Here is a 19,298-nt window from a genome sequence, read left to right on the forward strand (position 1 = left end):
GCTCATTTTACTGATTTGTTTCCCTACCCCAGAAAAGCTATCATTTCCATGGAAACAGTTGGGTTCTCTAAAACCTTCACCAGATTGAAAAAGCAAGGAAAAGTGAGGTGGGGTAGGGAGCACATTTTATATCCCTATCTCTAATTAATTAGAAAAATATTTTATTATTAAATTTTAAATTTAAATATATATTTTTTAATTAATTAGAATAAGTGCCGCATGAAGTAACACTATTTTACTAAAAAAGATGTTGACCAGCGAGGGTGATGGTGTTGTGGTGGTGCTACCGTGATGGTGCCATAATGATTATGTTGCTCTGATTCTAGCTGCTGGCAGTCTGTAGAAAGACTTTTGCCATAGGAGTAAAGGTTGTGAATGAGAAATGTTTGGAGGATTTAGTTGAGAGCCGAGAGGATAAGAATTTTGTTATTTTTTAACTTTAATAAAGTTTATCTACTAAAACAACCCTCAGATGATACTTGTTTTTTTAGTAAGAATAATTTTGTCCAAATGTTTGGGAACACATTAATAAAATGTTCCTTCATAAAAAAGAGTAAACTTATGTTATCAAACCCTTATATATATTAATTATTACAAAATATATAAATATTTATTTAAACTTAAAAACTTGTTGGAAATTCGAACATACCCACTACCCACAAATAGTAATAGGTATGTGCACGGAAAAACACTATTGGAGCCTCCGGCGTTGCCATCCCTACAATAGAGGGATTCAAACCTAGATTCAGGGGACAATTACTAAATTCTAACCAAATTTCCACTGCTCAGACTATTCCAATGACCAAAGAGAAACGAGGGTGGAACAGCATTGTTACACGTTAAGTAACTTTACATGTAAATATTGGACCAAGCATTATTACATAAACGGGTAAAGGTATTGCATAAAATAGATGTGCATTACAACATACACAATATCTGATAGCTGTCATTGTTTGAAGATTAAATTGTCATATATATACATTAATCAAAGAGATGAACATGATATTATATGACATCTACACCAGGATAATCTTTCAAAATTCCAATTCGTAACTGTGAATCAATGTGAAATGACGAAGGCGGCGAAAAGAAGACTTCTGAAGTTCCGCCTCTCCCCTTTTGTTGAAGAATGGAAAGACACTCATTTTGGATATAAAAGAATTAATTGAACGGGATCCCATGCCTATAGTTGAACAATGATCTATACCTTTGCATAATACAATGGAGTATATTTAGTATCTGGGGAACAAGTTTGAACCAGTAGTTTTGCCATCTGCAAGAGGAACTGTTGAGAACTCGGAACCAAAATGTTCGGAATGCTGAAAATGGCTGTGAGGGGGAGGACTCGTGTTCTGATTAGTTGAAGTAATTGGAAAAGCAGATGCGGCTCCAATGCTGAACCGCTGATTGGAAGATGGTGGAGAAGCAGAAATGGTATTTGGACTTTTATCTCGTGAATCTTCAGTGGATTTACCAGTATTTGTTGTTGATTCTCTCTTCTCTCTTTCTTCAGTTTCCTTGAGAAGAAAGTCAACCCACAAGTCTGCAAATGACTGAAAGGGGAAAAGGTAAAAAAGTTGGATTCAGCATAAGAAAAATTTACAACAAAAATATAGAATTGATATCAGTAGTCAAAAAATTTTGGTAGATTTCACATAACCAATATTTTAAAAAGGGCGGCTTAATGCACAAGACTCCCACTTAGTAGGGTATGAGGAGGATAGATGTATACAGTGTTACTTCTGCAAACAGAGAGACTGTTCCAGGATTTGAACATGTAACTTCATAGCCACTAAACAACAATTATACCTAGCTCACCCTATACAGAATTAATATCTATTGGCACAAAAGGAAGATGTGAGGGCAACTAATAAATAAAATCAATAGAATTTTCTAAAGCATAAGTGGGCAACATATGGTTGTCAGAGAGAAAAACATTGATTTGATTAGATAAAGTAGAAGTAGATAATAAATAATCCATAGATTCATGAAAATATACTCCCTCTCAATGTTGTCATCAACCTTAGTGCAGATTATTTTAAGTGAGTTTTGCACAGACACGAGTACCGAAGGAGTTATACCAAAAAATGGCAGCGTAATGCATGAGGCTTCCACCTAGTGAGGTCTAGGGAGGGTAGATGTATGTAGCCTTACCTTCACAAGTGAAGAGACTATTTCTGGGATTTGAACCCAAACCTCTATGTCACAACGCAAACAATTTTACCATTGCGCCAGGGCTCACCCTCTACTAAAAGGAGTTATACCAGATGAGAAGAAATCACCTGGTTATCAGATCCTGTATTTGCTGCTGCTTCAGTTGAACCGCCGCCTCCCAACATGCCTCCAACAAGGCGGCCAGGCAGCCCAAGAACTCCACGGACAACACCCTTTCCTGCACCTTGTTGAGCTCCACCTATCCTTTGCTTATCCTCATCAGAGAAACCCAGCATGCGAACCATTAGATCCAAAACCTATCCTCAATATCACAAACATTATCACAGGATCAGAACAAAAATAACAAAATCACATATATGAAAACCAACATCCGCATTACCAATTACAAAAAGCAACCATTGCAAGTTAAATTCACAAAAAATCATTCAAGTGGAGAAAATATTTTATATAACTTTTATGGTTGATAGATTAAAACATTAACTAACATTACAATTTATGTGTTTAATACCAATTCTTTATTTTGAAGCCTAACCATCAATTCTTTAGCCTATCCAAGCTTTTATATCTTCCTCACATAAATATGGATCTCTTCATTGGTAACGTATAAACTAATTAACTTGGATAAAACAACTTGCCAAAATAAATAAAATTAAGAAATTAGGAGTATTAAATCAGAGTCCAGGAATTTTGCTCTATGACTCTACCCACCTGCTATGATATTTTACTGCATAATAAAATAAAGGACGAGGGGCTTTCATTCGGCCCTGCAGGATGTATCTAAAGCAACCAAAATTGGAAGACTTTCATACCTCTCTGTTGTGATTTCTCTGGAAATATGTTACGAGTAATTTTATCACAATGCGTCTGCCAACAATAAAATTTATATTAGTATGATAAGTACTACCTCAAACAGAAGCAACAGGGGAAAATGCATAAAGCCATTATAAACATTGTGTCATTTGTAAGTAAACTATTTTTTCTTACTAATTACTTCTTAAACTTTATGATTTGGTGAAATTGGTCCTTGTATAAATAAATTTTTAAACTACTAATAGACCAACACAGAAATCACTACAATCAGACCCACAACAATAATGATGCAATACTGCAGGTTAGCCAATATTGGTATCCGGAGAAGATCACCATCAAAATACAAAAATGATTGAGAAGAATATGATAACTAAATATTAGAGTTAAAAGTGGTTAACGTAGTAATATTAATATATATATATATATATATATAAAATAAAATAAAATAATAATAATAATAATCTAAGAGATGATGTTGAAACAAAATATACAAGTTTGAATATTTCATTACTATCAATTTAACATTATCTTTATGCAGGGACCAATTTCACTAATAGTTAATGTTTAAGGGGCAATTAGGAAGAAAAATAATTTATAATGGCTACTTACAAATGACACAAAGTTTAGGATGTTTTTATAGAGTTTTCTCAAACCAACATAATGACAGAAATCATCCCAAGACTAAATTCAACCTATATTCATAATTATAAGCCTCCAACAAATTCCTCTTCCAAGAATTCATCTGTTTAATCCAAATGCATTGTAAAGCTGATTACTGAGAACATAAACAGACTAACCTGTCCACAAGATAATCTGAATCCACTGACATTCTATTTAGTCGTGTCATACTCTGCTCAACAGCTCGCCTCAATTTGGCATTGTCTTCCTCAAGCTTACTTACTCTACTTCTCCATTCAGTTTGGGCCTTCTCAGATTGTGAAAGCTTGACTAAAATTTCTTCTTTTTCACGCTTTGACACATCTGCTTTGTGATCTGCATCCTGGAAAAAAAAAACTGCTAGATTAATATATTCCGACATAATTTTGGTGAACAAAGGGGGATAAAAGAGGAGGCATAAAGCTTTAAGTAAGACTCCCTCCGTTCCATATGATATGATGCTTTAACTTTTCCATGTTATTCCAAATCTTTTGATATTTTGGAAACTCAATACACATTTATACTTTACTTTCTAACTACCCTTATTTATTACTGCTCTTTTTTCTCCACATTTCTCCATTTTTTTAATTCAGTTTCAAATGTGCATTAAATAGGGTTATTTTAGTCAAATTATATAAGTTTTACATCATTTAATGATTTCTTAAACTACATGCATCACATTAAACATCCAAAAGATATGGAACTGGGGGAGTACTTGACAAGAAAAGTAAGAAACAAGGAGTAATAAAACATGACAATGAAAAGAACAACAAATATATATTTCATATAAAATAATAGACGCACACCATCTGGTCCATATATGTTTCTTGGGGGTGGAGGGAGATACCTTCAACAATTGAGAAAGCTTAGCTGTTTCTTCCCTTGCACGAGCAAACTCTCCTTCTAAATGTTCCTAAAGGAAACAAAAAATAGTGGATATAAGCTTACTTTATGTAATTACAGATACAAACGTGAAAATATAGACATAAAATGTGAAGGAGAAGTTCTGACAAACATACTATTGTCAGTTTATTTGTAAAGAAAAAAACAGTGGTGTGTTTCTATACCTTGGCTTCAATTTCAGCATAGTATTGTCCAAGAGCTGTCTGTAGATTTAAAAGTTCAATATTTTTAGCATCTATTGTACTAATACAGTTTGTGACCTTCTTGTTCAGGTCATCAATTACTTCTCTAGACTTGAGAATTTCATTGCTGTTGGCCATCTTCAGTTCATCCCGACTTGCAATTGTCTGCTTCAGAGTTCTCTCAATATGGGATATTTGAGCCCTTAAATAATCATTGCTATCACGTAGCTCTTCAATGATTTTGCTGTCCTCATCCATTTTTTCTGATTCTTCAGATTCCTAGACAAGAAGCAAGGACAACAAATTATACTGATTCAGTATTATATAGTAGTTCAAAACATAAAGATGAAAATCTATATAGTCAACCAAAAGTATCACACAAAAACAGTAGGCAACTAAACCAAAGTACAGGTGGATAGCAGCTAAACCATGGGCATAACACATTAAAAATCTAAATAAACAAAGGATTGTTACAAACCAGTACTATTTAGTATCGCAGAACTAATTAACTGGTCATTTTATATTCCATCTTTTAAGAAACACTTAGAGATCAATGCTTTGTCAATGAACATGATTTATGATAGAGCATTATAGCGTATTTCGGTCAATGTAGCTGACCCCACCTAGTGGGTAAAGGCTTGGTTGTTGTACAAAGCAACAAATTCAAAAATATATTTCACATTCCTAAAACAGGTCATCTGGATCATAATGTCCATTCTATTTTCATCCAGCAAATATCTTTACTTCTACAATTTTACCCCCTTTAGATTCATTAAGACCACTTAAAGTAAGTTTCAAAAGGCATATGATTGCTGAAAACAAAATGTTGAAAGAGTTGGAGGGCATTCACTAATTAACAGGAGTTTGGGTTCACCAATGTAGAGAAAAGTTAATGAGTCTCATTCCAATTGTATACACTATATTGAATCCCATGTTAGAGTCAGCTAACATGGGTACATACAGCGTGGGAAAGTTTAACATGGGAAAAAAATATCATCTAATATATAATTAATGAGGCATGTATTGGAAAAATAGTATCATTGGGACATTTTTTGTCTCTTGATTACTTAAATATCATGCATCATCATCATTGGTTCTGATTTAGAAACTAAAGATAAACTAATTAATAAGAATGAAACCTTCTCTAATAAATGCTGTTTAAGGCGGGTCAATTCCTGTACTACTTTGTCTCTTTCCCTCTGCGTTTCCATCAAATCTTTACTTAGCTTTTGTATGGATCTTTCCATTTCTTCCTTTCCTGGGAAACTTTGAGAAGGATCTGGCATCTGTTACAAAAGCCAATGCCCCATCCCAAGCAAAGAAAAGAAGAAAATAATTATTAACAGTACTCCGAATGCATAACCTGTAAAGTGTAGATTGCAATAATATTTTGGCTCACATCACTGGTCCTGCTTGAATCATTGTTCTGAATTTCAGAAGCATTAGATAACATTTTATCAGTGAAAGGCTTCCTGCTTGATTCGAGAGCAGCCTCGACTTCTTTCTTTTCCATCTAATAACAATGGGAACATTGATTGTATTAGAGTGCATTTTGGAGCAAAATATCATAAAGCATCACCATCAACTTTCAAGTGATACAGTAGAAGATGTTACAATGAAGTAAAGTATGCATAAAAGTATAAAACTACCAACCTTCAGATTAGTGTTTTCCTTCTCTAAGGTTTTGATAAGTCTTTTCAAGTTATCCACAGCCTCAACTGCTTCTTCATTTTCCCTCCTGGCCAACTCAAGTTGCAAACGTTTTATTTCTGATACTTTCTCATTCAATTCATTGCGTACTTCGCTCACCACCTTAGATGTCTTCAAAGCAATAATATGATATATATGTATGGGTTAGATAACCAAAATATATAACTTAACAATCACATCGCAAAAGAGCACGTCAAAACCAGCATGAAGATTCCTTGAAGAGACTTTATTCTAAGAGGCAAAATACAAGAATTTGAATTTGGAGAGCTATCAACAAAACGGAAGTTTTTTTCTTTGTTTGAAAAAAATCTACTGAGAGTTTGATACTAAATCTAACTGTTTTCACAATCAAATGCTATTTAAATACTACAGTTTTTGTTAACAAAATATATTCCATAATTAGTGAGTTCATTGTGAGTCTTTTAGCAGTCAATTAAAATAAAAGCCACACTTTGAAAGGGTATTCCTAAAAAGGCTGAGTGATTTCCTGAGATGTTTTTTTATGATTGTTAGCATTATGACATGTTGTGTCAATGAAAGGACCAAATTGACAGCAATGAGACTAATATAAAAGTATCAAATACAAAAGGATATCTCACAGTGCACAATATAGAGAAATGTAAAATTCATTTTAAAATGTGCACCAATTGATTTATCTCAATAGCTGTCATGAAATTTTTGTTCTCACAATAATATAAACATATGCAGTTTGTTATATCAAGAAACATCTGATATAGATGATCCATGGTGCTAATCTGCTAAACACAAGTGTGAAGAAAATGTGTTGCAACCATGAGTCTCAATTTATATCTAGCCTAATAATATAAACTCACTTTGTCTCTTTCCAACTTCAATATTTTGAGCTCCTCCTGAAAGGACTTGTTCAATTTCTGTTCCTCTGACATTGAAGAAAGAACCAGAATGTTAGGTCATTTCTATTTATACATCAAAAATTACAAGTTCAGATATTCTAAATGCAGAACAAATACCTTGGAATTTTAGTTGAATTTTTGTCAATTGATCATGTTCTAGCTCCAGTTCCAACTTCAACTTTTGGATCTCAGTTCTATGATATGCATCTACTGTGGGCCCATTATTTCCATCAACCAAATTTGCAATCTCCTAGAAGGCATTCATACATCTGTTGTCAAGTTCACTCATCACTAAAAATAAGAATATAAATAAAACGTATAAAAGTATATTAATCAAAATGACCAGACAATTAACAGGATTCTGCTTGATAAAGAAATAGAAAACCCAATGTCCATAGGAAGAAAAAAAGGTGCACTTTCATGCAGAGACTCGATGAAAATCAGATATTGGACAAAATCAAGTCAAGAAATCACTTTATCAAAAAATAAAGTAGGCAAGGCATATAAACGAGCGCTGGCTACTAGTCAATCTTCTTGTGTTGATGAATTATTTAAGAACAACCAGAAAGCGAAGGTGTCATTACCTTGTCCTTTCCTTGTAAATTTGAATGTTTAAATTCCATCTTACTTTGAGTTGTGATCTTATTCTGTCGATAGGGTGATTGATCACTACTTCCCTGCACAGATATTTAAAGGTAGTCATCAAGGATGCTTAGTTATCCGTTAACACTAAAAGGTGCATAAAAAATACTTTCAAATATATCTTCACCCATAAAAAATACTTTCAACTATATTCCAACAGGATATATAATATTCCCATACTTAGAAAGGAAAAAAGTCCATATCAGTATATCACCACAAACCCATTGGCATGCACTCTGAAACAGTACATTGACATAAAAGTCTACTCCCACACACACACACACACCAGATAACCCAATATAAGAGAGAATTATGATTTCGGGAAACCAGATTTCCTTCCATGTAAATTAATATAAAAATGTGACCATTCTGGCCCATATGAAAACTAGTGAAATAAGAGATATATACTACAAACTGGTACTGTATAAAATACTTAAAGAATGTAACGGGAAAAACCATTAGGTTAAAAGAGCTTTCTAACATTTGCTTCTCTACAAAAGAAGAGAACTAACACAATTGGAATTGAATAGATGGAAACCACAAGCTTTACAGGTGTAAATCTCTAAATGGAAGCTCAAACTTTACACTCACGCATCACAAAACAGCACACAGGGAAAAACCATTAGGTTAAAAGAGCTTTCTAACATCTGCTTCTCTACAAAAGAAGAGATAAAACGATTGGAATTGAATGGATGGAAACCACAAGCTTTACAGGTGTAAATCTCTAAATGGAAGCTCAAACTTTACACTCACGCATCACAAAACAGCACACAGCGAAAATTTCAAAGAGAATCTCTAAACCCTTCCCCCCACCAAAACCTTGTAAAATAAGCAGCTCAAAAAAAGGTCCATGGCAACTAGGAAAGCCCGCTGCATATTTAAATATAACAAAATGCTGGTCCCAAGGCAACCAGTCAGTTACCAAAAAAATGAATCCCACTGCAGGACATCTGAAAACAAATAAAACCCAAATCTTATAAAGGGTGGCCCAGTGCACAACACTCCCGCCTGGTGGGGTCTAGGGAGGATAGATGTATGTAGCCTTACCCCTGCAAATCGAAAGAATATTTCCAGGATTTGAACAAGTGACCTTCAGGTCACAAGGCAACCTTGTATTGGCATGAAACCATTTAATATGGTCATATGCACGCTCATCACCCCTTATACATATGATGAGTGAGAAGATATCCAGAGTATGCTTGCAGGAATATATTTGACCTTTTCTTTGAGCATAATGAATATTATGCCATCTTCTTGGCTTCCTGCTTAGGCTGAGGACCCGCAAAACAAACTTGAGTTGGGGTCCAGGGTGTGGGGGTCTATACGAGAAAGCATAGCCAGAGTGGTTACTGAATTGGGGAGGGGTTTCAAATATTAATAAACCGAGTGCGTGAGAGAGGTTATCTGTTGGAATCGTTGAGTTTAATATGAATGGAGTGGCAGTTGGTACCTATACCAGGTATTTCCTATTTTATTCAACTGTTCTTGTTTTTTACTGTGTGAACGACTCTGATTCATATCACATATGGCATTGCTTATCAACCGTCCTCGGCCAATATTTAAATTTCACACAAACATGATAAATACAAGAACGAAATGTAAAGGAGGATTTACAGCACGGGTTAAAAACATAGATTAAGCTCTCCACAATGGAATTTTAATTGAAATATCGGTACCTTGACTGAATAAGTGCCATTTGTAGATGCTATAGAGCCTTCAGCCTTGGAAACTCTCAAAGCAGCATTTGTAGCCTCCATATTCTGCTTTAAGGAGCCATTTTCTTTGTTTAATCTAACAATCTGATCCTGCAAAGTTAAAATGATTGGACAGCTATTTTTATCAAATACATTAGTAAATTAAAAAAAAATAATTGAGTTAATAATTAAGACAAATTCTTACGTGACTGTTTAGGAAACCTGAGATAGATCATAAAATGAAGATATAATTCTATCATGCATTCAAGAAAGTTGAAAGTATTCTTGTTATGGGGGAAGCGAGAAAGGTACGTGATAAGGCCAATACTAAACCAGTCATTAAATATGTGTATAAAAGGGGAAAAAGGAGAGTTTGGATAGAATAACCAACTTTCCTCTAATACCCTTGGGTAATCAGTTAGGTAACTAACTACTATTAATAGCTGAGTTAGTTAGGAAAATATCAGTTTTTGGGTAATAGATTCAACTGATTCTGGAATCAGTGAAACCAGAAGGATCCAGGGATCCTTGAGAGCTCCAATTTGTAATCTTTCTTCTATCCTAAGCTTCAATTCAATAAAAGTACTTAGAACCCTATCAGAATCGATTTGATTCTAAGTTAGGGGCCTTTCCTTTCATTTCTTCTTCTTAAATTCTACTTCTATAGATACCAGTGTCTATCACTGGTATCAGAGCACCATTCCGGTGCCTGTGGGAGGAAATCACGCTGCTGTTGGGAGGTTTTTGGCGTATGGTCTCTACAAGAAGTATGGCTAGAGAAAACGAAGGTGGAGGGACTGAAAAGGAGGAATTTCGAATGAGGATGGAGCTGAGTGAAGCTCGTATTGCAAAAACAGAGGAATTATTGGCTGCTATAGCCACCAAGTTGGGAGTGAACCCTAGTGACAAGGTGCAGGGAGAAGGCAGTGAAAGTGGCGAGGTGGATAGCAATAAGTGGGATCATTATCAAGAAAAATGGAGGAAGTTGGAAATTCCCATTTTTTCGGGGGAGGATGCCTATGGCTGGGTGCAGAAGTTAGAAAGATACTTCTCTCTAAGATCTATTTCTGAAGGGGAGAGGATGAGGGCCACTCTAGTTGCTTTAGAAGGAAGAGCCTTGAGTTGGTATCAATGGTGGGAAAGTTGTAATCCCAAGCCTTCTTGGGAGGGGTTTAAACTGGCAGTGGTTAGGAGGTTTCAACCTTCTATGGCTCAGAACCCTTTTGAGCTACTTTTATCCTTGAAGCAAGAGGGAGGGATAGAGGCTTATGTGGAAGACTTTGAGAAGTATGCAGGGGCCTTGAGGGGGCTTCACCAAGATTTTGTGAAGGGGGTGTTCTTGAATGGGCTCAAGGAAGAACTCAGAGCAGAGGTGAGGTTATATGAGTTGAATACCTTATCAGAAGTAATGCAGAAGGCCATTCTGATTGAGCAGAAAAACTTAGTGGTGAATAAAAGACCTTCCCGGGGGTTCTCAAGATCTTCTGGCCCTAGTAGGGCAATATCTTCAAACAGGGTGGTTACAGTGGAGCCTCCTTCCAACCCTACTAGTAGGAGGGATAGCTCATCTGTGGGGAGTGTGGCTGCAACCTCTAGAACCTATCCAGAAGTTAACAATTCTAGGGCTATGGGAGAATTCAAGAGATTAACTAATGCAGAAATGAAAGAGAAGAGGGAGAGGGGCCTCTGTTTCAGGTGTGATGAGCCATTTTCTAGGGAGCATAGATGCAAGCTCAAGCAGTTAAGCATGTTGATATTGGCTGATGATGATGAGGCAGAAGGAGAAGGAGGGATAGAAGCAGAGGAAGAGATCCCCTCTGATTCTCTGTAACTTTCTCTGTATTCTATGAAGGGGCTCACAACTGCTAACTCTTGGAAGATTAAAGGGGAATTAGGTGGCACTCCAGTGGTGGTAATGATTGATTGTGGAGCATCTCACAATTTCATTTCAGGGCAGTTAGTGGATCAGTTGAATTTGAAGAAGGAAGACACTAAAGCTTACCTAGTGGAAGTGGGTGATGGGCACCAGATAGCTTGCAGGGGAAGGTGTTCTCAACTCCTGTTGTGCCTACCACAAATTGAGGTAATCCAGGATTTCTATCTTTTTTCTCTAAAGGGAGTGGATGTGGTGTTGGGGCTAGAATGGTTGGCCAGCTTGGGGGAGGTTAGGGCAGATTTTGGTAGAATGAGCCTGACTTTGAAGAAGGGTGATTCCTTAGTTAGCATTGTGGGGGACCCTGCCTTAACCAAGACAGAGTTGACTTTAGGAGCCTTCATGCAAGTATTACTAAAAGAAGGAGAGGGAATTTTACTGCAGTGTGATGATTCAAACAAGGAGACTAGGCAGAGGAAAATTCCTCTGGAACTATCAGAAGTGCTACAGAAATATGAGGGGGGTTTTCAGGAATTACAAGGACTTCCCCCTACTAGGCAGTGTGATCACGCTATTCATTTAAAGGAGGGTGCTGACATTCCTAATCTTAGGCCCTATAGGTGCCCTCACTATCAGAAATCTGAGATTGAGAGGTTGGTGGCAGAGATGTTGGAAGCTGGAGTCATTAGGCCTAGTATAAGCCCTTATTCCAGTCCCATCATATTGGTGAAGAAGAAGGATGGAGGGTGGAGATTTTGTGTGGATTATAGGGCCCTCAACAGAATTACCATCCCAAACAAGTTTCCTATTCCCCTAATTGAAGAATTGTTGGATGAATTAGGAGATGCTAGGGTATTTTCCAAGCTAGATTTGAAATCTGGGTACCACCAGATAAGGATGAGAACAGAGGATATCAACAAAACTGCTTTCAGGACTCATGAGGGTCACTATGAATTCATGGTCATGCCTTTTGGCTTGACTAATGCACCCTCCACTTTCCAGTCCCTTATGAATGATGTCCTAAGGCCATTTCTCAGGAAATTTACTCTAGTCTTCTTTGATGACATCCTTATCTACAGTCCTGACTTAGAGGCTCATGTTCAACATCTAGGGGTAATTCTGGATGTTTTGGGTTCCAATAGTCTCAAGGCCAATTTGAAGAAATGCAGTTTTGGGCAAAGGAGCATTGAATATTTGGGCCATGTCATTTCTGAAGGGGGGTGGCTGCTGATACCTCTAAGATAGAAGCTGTGAAGACTTGGCCTCAACCTACTAATATCAAGGGCTTGAGGGGATTCTTAGGCCTCACTGGTTCCTATAGGAGGTTTGTTCAAAACTATGGCAAATTGGCAAAACCTCTCACTGACCTGCTGAAGAAGGATTCTTTTCTCTGGACTCAGGATACTACTTCTGCTTTTGAGGGATTAAAGGCTGCTCTGATGGAGGTTCCCTTATTGGCTGTACCCAACTTTAACAAGCAATTTGTAGTGGAAACTGATGCTTCTAGCATGGGCCTAGGGGCTGTCCTAATGCAAGAGGGCAGGCATCTAGCTTTTTGGAGCAAGGGGCTATCTGTGAAAGCTCAACAGAAATCAGTGTATGAGAGGGAGCTCATGGCTCTAGTGCAAGCTATTCAGAAATGGAGGCATTATTTGCTAGGGAGGCATTTCATTATCAGAACTGACCAAAGAAGTTTGAAATTCTTGTCTGAACAGAGGTTGTTTACTGATGAGCAGTTTAAGTGGGCTATTAAGTTGGTAGGGTTGGATTTTGAAATTCAGTATAAACCTGGTAGTGAGAATTCTGCAGCTGATGCTCTATCCAGAAGACTTATGTACTCTGCTATTTCTATAAGGAATCAGGAAGAGGTGGAAAATTGGGTTGAAGAGGTTAAGAGGGACCCTAAATGGAGGAAACTAATACAGGATCTACTCATCTCTCCTACTGCTCATCCAGGGTTTGAAATCAAGAAGGGTGTGTTGTACTACAAAGACAGATTGGTGATTTCTCAGGCTTCCAACAGAGTTCCCTTGATCATCTCTGAATGTCATGAAACTCCTACTGGTGGGCATTCTGGCTATTTCAGAACCTACAAAATGATCTCTAGTTTCTTGTTTTGGGAGGGTATGAGGAAGGATATCAAGGAGTTTGTGCAGAATTGTGACACCTGCCAGAGGAATAAATATTCCACTCTAGCTCCTGCTGGTTTGCTTCAACCTTTACCTATTCCTCAGCACGTATGGATGGATATCTCTATGGATTTCATAGGGGGACTCCCAAGGGTGAAGGGTAAGGATACTATATATGTGGTGGTGGATAGGTTAACTAAATATGCTCATTTCTTTGCCATAGGGCATCCTTATTCAGCAAAGGAAGTTGCAGCTCTGTTTGTAAGAGAAGTGGTTAAGTTGCATGGGTTCCCTAGCTCTATTGTCTCTGATAGGGATCCCTTGTTCTTAAGCCAATTCTGGAAGGAGCTTTTTAGAATGGCAGGGACTCAACTGAAGTTAAGCACATCCTACCATCCTCAGACTGATGGCCAAACAGAGGTGACTAATAGGTGTAGGTGTTTGGAGACCTATTTGAGGTGTTTTGCAGGGCCTAAACCCAGACAGTGGGTGGATTGGTTGCATTGGGCTGAGTTTTGGTTCAATTCCAGTTACAATAGCTCAGCTGGAATGACTCCATTCAGGGCATTATATGGGAGAGAACCTCCTTTGTTGTTGAAGGCTGGGGTAATTCCTTCCAAGGTGGAAGAGTCAATCTGCTATACACAGAGAGGGATGGTCTTTTGACAGAATTGAAGACTAATTTGGCTAAGGCTCAGAACTTGATGAAGCAATATGCTGATAAACATAGGAGATTAGTGGAGTTTGATGAGGGAGATTGGGTTTTTCTCAAGCTACAACCTTACAAAATGAAGTCTTTAGCTGTGAGGCCTTATGCTAAACTGGCTCCAAGATATTATGGGCCTTATAGAGTGGTTAGAAGAGTTGGAGCTGTAGCTTATCAACTAGAGTTACCCCTGGACTCCAAAATCCATCCAATTTTTCATGTCTCCTTACTAAAGAAGGCCCTTAAGCCTGATCAACAACCTCAACCCCTTCCTCCTATGCTCAATGAAGAACTGGAATTAGAGGTGAAACCAAAATTGATACTGGACAAAAGAGAAGATGACTGGGGAAATGCAGAGGTCTTAGTCAAGTGGCAGAACCTACCTAATCATGAATGTTCTTGGGAGATGGCTTCAACATTACAAGACAAATTTCCTAGTTTCCAACTTGAGGACAAGTTAGAATGTTTAGGGGGGAGTATTGATAAGGCCAATACTAAACCAGTCATTAAAAATGTGTATAAAAGGGGAAAAAGGAGAGTTTGGATAAAATAACCAACTTTCCTCTAATACCCTTGGGTAGTTAGAATCAGTTAGGTAACTAACTGCTATTAATAGCTGAGTTAGTTAGAGAAATGGGAGTTTTTGTGTAATAGAGAAACTGATTCAGGAATCAGTGAAATCAACAAGGATCCAGGGATCCTTGAGAGTTCTAATTGTAATCTTTCTTCTGTCCTAAACTTCTAATTCAATAAAAGTACTAGAACCCTATCAGAATCGAGTTGATTCTGAGTTAGGGGCCTTTCCTTTCATTTCTTTGTCTTAATTTCTACTTTCATAGATACCAGTGTCTATCACTGAAGATGCCTATGGCTGGGTGCAAAAGTTAGAAAGATACTTCTCTCTAAGATCTATTTCTGAAGGAGAGAGGATGAGGGCTACTCTGGTTGCTTTAGAAGGGAGAGCCTTGAGTTGGTATCAATGGTGGGAAGGTTGTAATCTTGTAATCTTTCTTCTATCCTAAGCTTCAATTCAATAAAAGTACTTAGAACCCTATCAGAATCGATTTGATTCTGAGTTAGGGGCCTTTCCTTTCCTTTCTTCTTCTTAAATTCTACTTCTATAGATACCAGTGTCTATCAGTACGGAGTTACAAAGCACACTATCCCGAATATGTATATATATTTATTTTCATTTTTCAAATGATCCATTATCCTAAGTTCACTTTATTTTAAACAGACCCAAGATAAGGTCCATAAGGATTTCAATTTTCAAAATGCAAAAGCTATACATAACCAACAATAGTTCTTCAAGAAAGCAACAAACATATCCCATATAAATGAAATGATATCATTCAGCATAAAGAAGATACAAGTTCATGCATTCAATTAAAAGTTGGTTAATGCCACCAAGCAGCTGAATCTGAAACAGGCGAACAGTTAGTGGCTCAAACACACGAAACAACTGAAAATATATATATGTGTGTGTGTCTGTGTGTGTAGTAATAGGTCACTGGTTATTACATATTGCTGGAAGGTGATAGTCATACCTCTTTTTCTTTTAGAAGAGCAGCATAGTTAACAGACAGTGCTTTAATTTCTGCCTCGGATGCTTGAAGTCTCTTGATTTCTGCTTTGTATTGTTCTACCTACAAGAAGTGCAGAAAAACTGAAGATGACATCTCCGTTTTGGATAACAAAATGACATATATCAAGGCAAGCAACAGCTAACGTTAGGAGATTCAATGGGCAAGAACAGGAGATAAACGATGACTGAAATTTACTTTCATGCATTTGATAACAACTTTTTTGTAATGCATGCTAATGCTAATTTTCATGCAGAAGAATTACAACATTATGGAGAAATAAAAAACAAACTGTTACTTCCAGAAACTTGACTAAATAAATAAAGGTAAATGTCTAAATTACACCACTGAATTTTTCCTAATGTGCACTTTGATCCTTTAACTTTAAAAATGTGCAACAAGGTCCTTTAACTCCCAAAATTTTGCAAGAGAGTAATTCTAATAAGTGTAACAGTAATATTTGGACAGAAAGTGCAATGTGCCTTGTCATGATTTTGGATCAGTTTGCACTTCTGTCATGATTTTGGACCACCATACACACATTTGGGTTTTAGGGGGGCCTTATTGCACATTCTGAAAGTTGAAGTACCAATGAGCACATAAAGCAAAATTTAAAGGTATAACTTTGAATTTTGGATTTTACCAATAAATGAATTTGCTGTAAAATAAGGAAATATGTACTTCTTTGAAGGAAAGGCATTCGAGGCAGAGCGTATCCATACCCCATAACAGATTAGATATTTATTGTTTTATCAGTTTCAATGGCCACTAACAGTATTACAATGAGTCATAACACTGAAAGCAAATGGGAAAAAGTTATTCTGCAACAACATTTTAGCCAAAACTAGAGCCACACTGTCTTAAGTACTCCAAGGATAAGGTAGGTTACCAAGTAAATGTAACAACTTATGATAACAAAAAAATGAAAACAACAGTTAACACCCACAGAGCTTATTAAAGAAAGATACACACTAAGTTCAAGTTAATTAATTCACCCAAAAAAAAGTTCAAGTTAATTATCCATAGTTATAGATATGAAAAGGTCATGAAAAAGGAGCTCACAACGTCTTTCATGTGTTTGTTTTCTTTCAATGTGTCTTTGGGAACCCATTTGAAAATTGAATTTTGATGAACTTAGTTCTAATTAAAAGCAGGTCTTTAGTAACTCATTTATAGCTTGATGCATTATTGTTCAGAGTGGTTTTGGTAAAATGAATACTGCTTGGACTTCTACACATTCAATTACCAACTTGGTGATATTATTTTTAAAAAAATGAGACAACAGTCCACTTTCTAGGGTATTATCAAGGTTTTAAATTGTGGGCGCGGGTTTGGAGCCTCCCAAAACAGTTCTGGTTGCGACGTGGTTACAGAGAGACTCCGAAAACCTTAACCTTGTGGTCTCAATAGCGCTCATGGACCCAGATTTAAAACCTTGGGCATTCTGGTTAGAGAAGTAGTTGAAAGCTCAAACTAAGTTTTGATGAATGAAAAGTTGAAAAATCTCTTCTTTTCTTCAACTAATTTTGGATTCCAAATCCAGTTATATAACTAATTGGCTATTGGATATGCTAAACATGTAGAAAATTTTCAAACTGAGATCTAAACTCAATTCTGAGAGCTCCCACCTGGATACCAAACACACACAAACTCAATATTTCACATGATTCCAACATCACCACGGAACCATGGGAATTGCAGAGACAACTTGATTCAATAAAAGTGTAAACCCAAAACCTAATCTGATAATAACACAAAAATTCCTCATAATAGATCAATAGTTTCACGCTTCATTTCATAAACTAACAACAATAATGAGCAAGGTTTTAAATCTGGATCCCCAAGCATCCCAATATGTTACGGATTTGGTAATCGCGATAATGTACTGCAACCACAATTGTGACCGAATTCGCTCGTGATTGTCCGAATGGAGTTTCCGAAACAGCGACAGCTATTTAAAACATTGATAATAAGTTAATAAAACCAATATTCTAACGCTATTACCTCAGAATGATCGATCCCGTTTGCGAGGGGCGATTTGGAATGAGCGAAGCCGTTAGAATTCCGGCGATCGGAGACGGCGGAGTTGTGGTCACCGTTGGTGGTGCTTCCGCCGTACATGCGGAGGAGAATTTCGTCATCGTCACCGTCATGAACATCGAGTGCGATCTTGTTCAAATTCTCCTTCAGATTGGCAATGGTGCCCCACATGATGATTCAATTCCCAATAATCGCAAAAGCAATACCGAAATTGTAGCAAGAGATTGATGGAATCTTTGTTGAAGTTTCGCTTTTTATTTATTTGTTTTGTTTTGAATTAGTTTTTTTATTGTATTTTGTTTTTCGGAGAATTGAATTTGAGAAAATGAATCTGTGAAAGTGGGGCACTTGCCAATGTGCAATGGAAAATTTTGGTAGATCTTAATTAGAGAGAGGGTTTCTAACCATTTTTTATTTTTATTTTATACATGAAAGAATTTTTTTATATTTTAGTTAAATTCCACTTTTTTAATTTGGTTATTAGTTAATTGGTGCGTGATTGTCTTTTCTAATAAATATCACTCTCGGGAATTGTAGCATTGATATTTTGATCATTCTTAGAATCTAATAGGTTTTTACACCACTATACCAACATTTTATTGGTTGAAGGTTATTTACTTGTGAAAAACTGTATGAACGTATGCACTCACAGTGTAAAAGTTTTATACACTGTCAGTCTATCATCCACCATTCACTTTTAATAATTATAAATAATATACACCTTACATATAAATTTTTACATATACATATGTTACACTATATTTACTTCTAAATTGCATTTTCATGCTAGTTAATTTAAGGCATGTGGTCATCCATGTTTTTGTTTTTTTTTTTCTATTTTGTGATCTGATAATTTGAGGGCCTAAGGTCATTTATTTTTGTTTTTGGATTTGAAGGCCTTATGACCTATTTATAATTATAGGTACACTCATCTATCTATTATTGATGTTGACCTATTATTAGTCTTTAAAGTTTAAACATAAAAGGTTATTTAATTTTTTTAATGATAATATTATTAAGCTTTTAAGTGTCCTTCTAGGTCAAACCATACATTAAAATACGTTAGATTATTAAGCCTTAAAGTTTCGTTTGGACAACTAGTCACATGAGAACCGTAAATGTAGAAAACATACCAACAATGGCAAAACATTCATCTTTTTTATAGTGTAACTGACAAAATAAAAATTTATACATAATTAATATATTACTCATTATTTACACTACTTTTAAATTTAATGATAATTTAAAATGAATGATAAATAATACAGTGACAATGTAAAAAACTCTTACAAAATATCAGTATATATATTTGTTTCTCTTTT

The 19,298-nt window shown here is 36.2% G+C and overlaps 1 protein-coding gene across 3 annotated transcripts; it reads right to left on the reverse strand.

The window, feature by feature from the left end:
• On the reverse strand, positions 855–18,343 carry LOC109357087 (golgin candidate 3-like). 3 transcript variants are annotated; one of them, XM_019600807.1, is made up of 15 exons: positions 17,941–18,343; positions 15,901–15,999; positions 9,628–9,756; positions 7,894–7,986; positions 7,427–7,559; positions 7,271–7,335; positions 6,381–6,548; positions 6,127–6,240; positions 5,867–6,013; positions 4,710–5,006; positions 4,490–4,555; positions 3,783–3,985; positions 2,985–3,039; positions 2,283–2,471; positions 855–1,553 (listed from the first exon to the last, which is right to left on the reverse strand). In XM_019600807.1, the coding sequence occupies exons 1-15, from the start codon at positions 18,145–18,147 to the stop codon at positions 1,233–1,235; spliced, it is 2,286 nt and encodes a 761-aa protein (XP_019456352.1). In that variant the 5' UTR covers positions 18,148–18,343; the 3' UTR covers positions 855–1,232. The 3 variants fall into 3 exon arrangements, with proteins under 3 accessions (XP_019456352.1, XP_019456353.1, XP_019456354.1); XM_019600808.1 differs by having other exon boundaries at positions 7,894–7,982; positions 9,627–9,756; XM_019600809.1 differs by lacking the exon at positions 7,894–7,986.

The sequence above is a fragment of the Lupinus angustifolius genome, chromosome LG09 (assembly GCF_001865875.1).
Source record: "Lupinus angustifolius cultivar Tanjil chromosome LG09, LupAngTanjil_v1.0, whole genome shotgun sequence".
Lineage (NCBI taxonomy): Eukaryota > Viridiplantae > Streptophyta > Magnoliopsida > Fabales > Fabaceae > Lupinus > Lupinus angustifolius.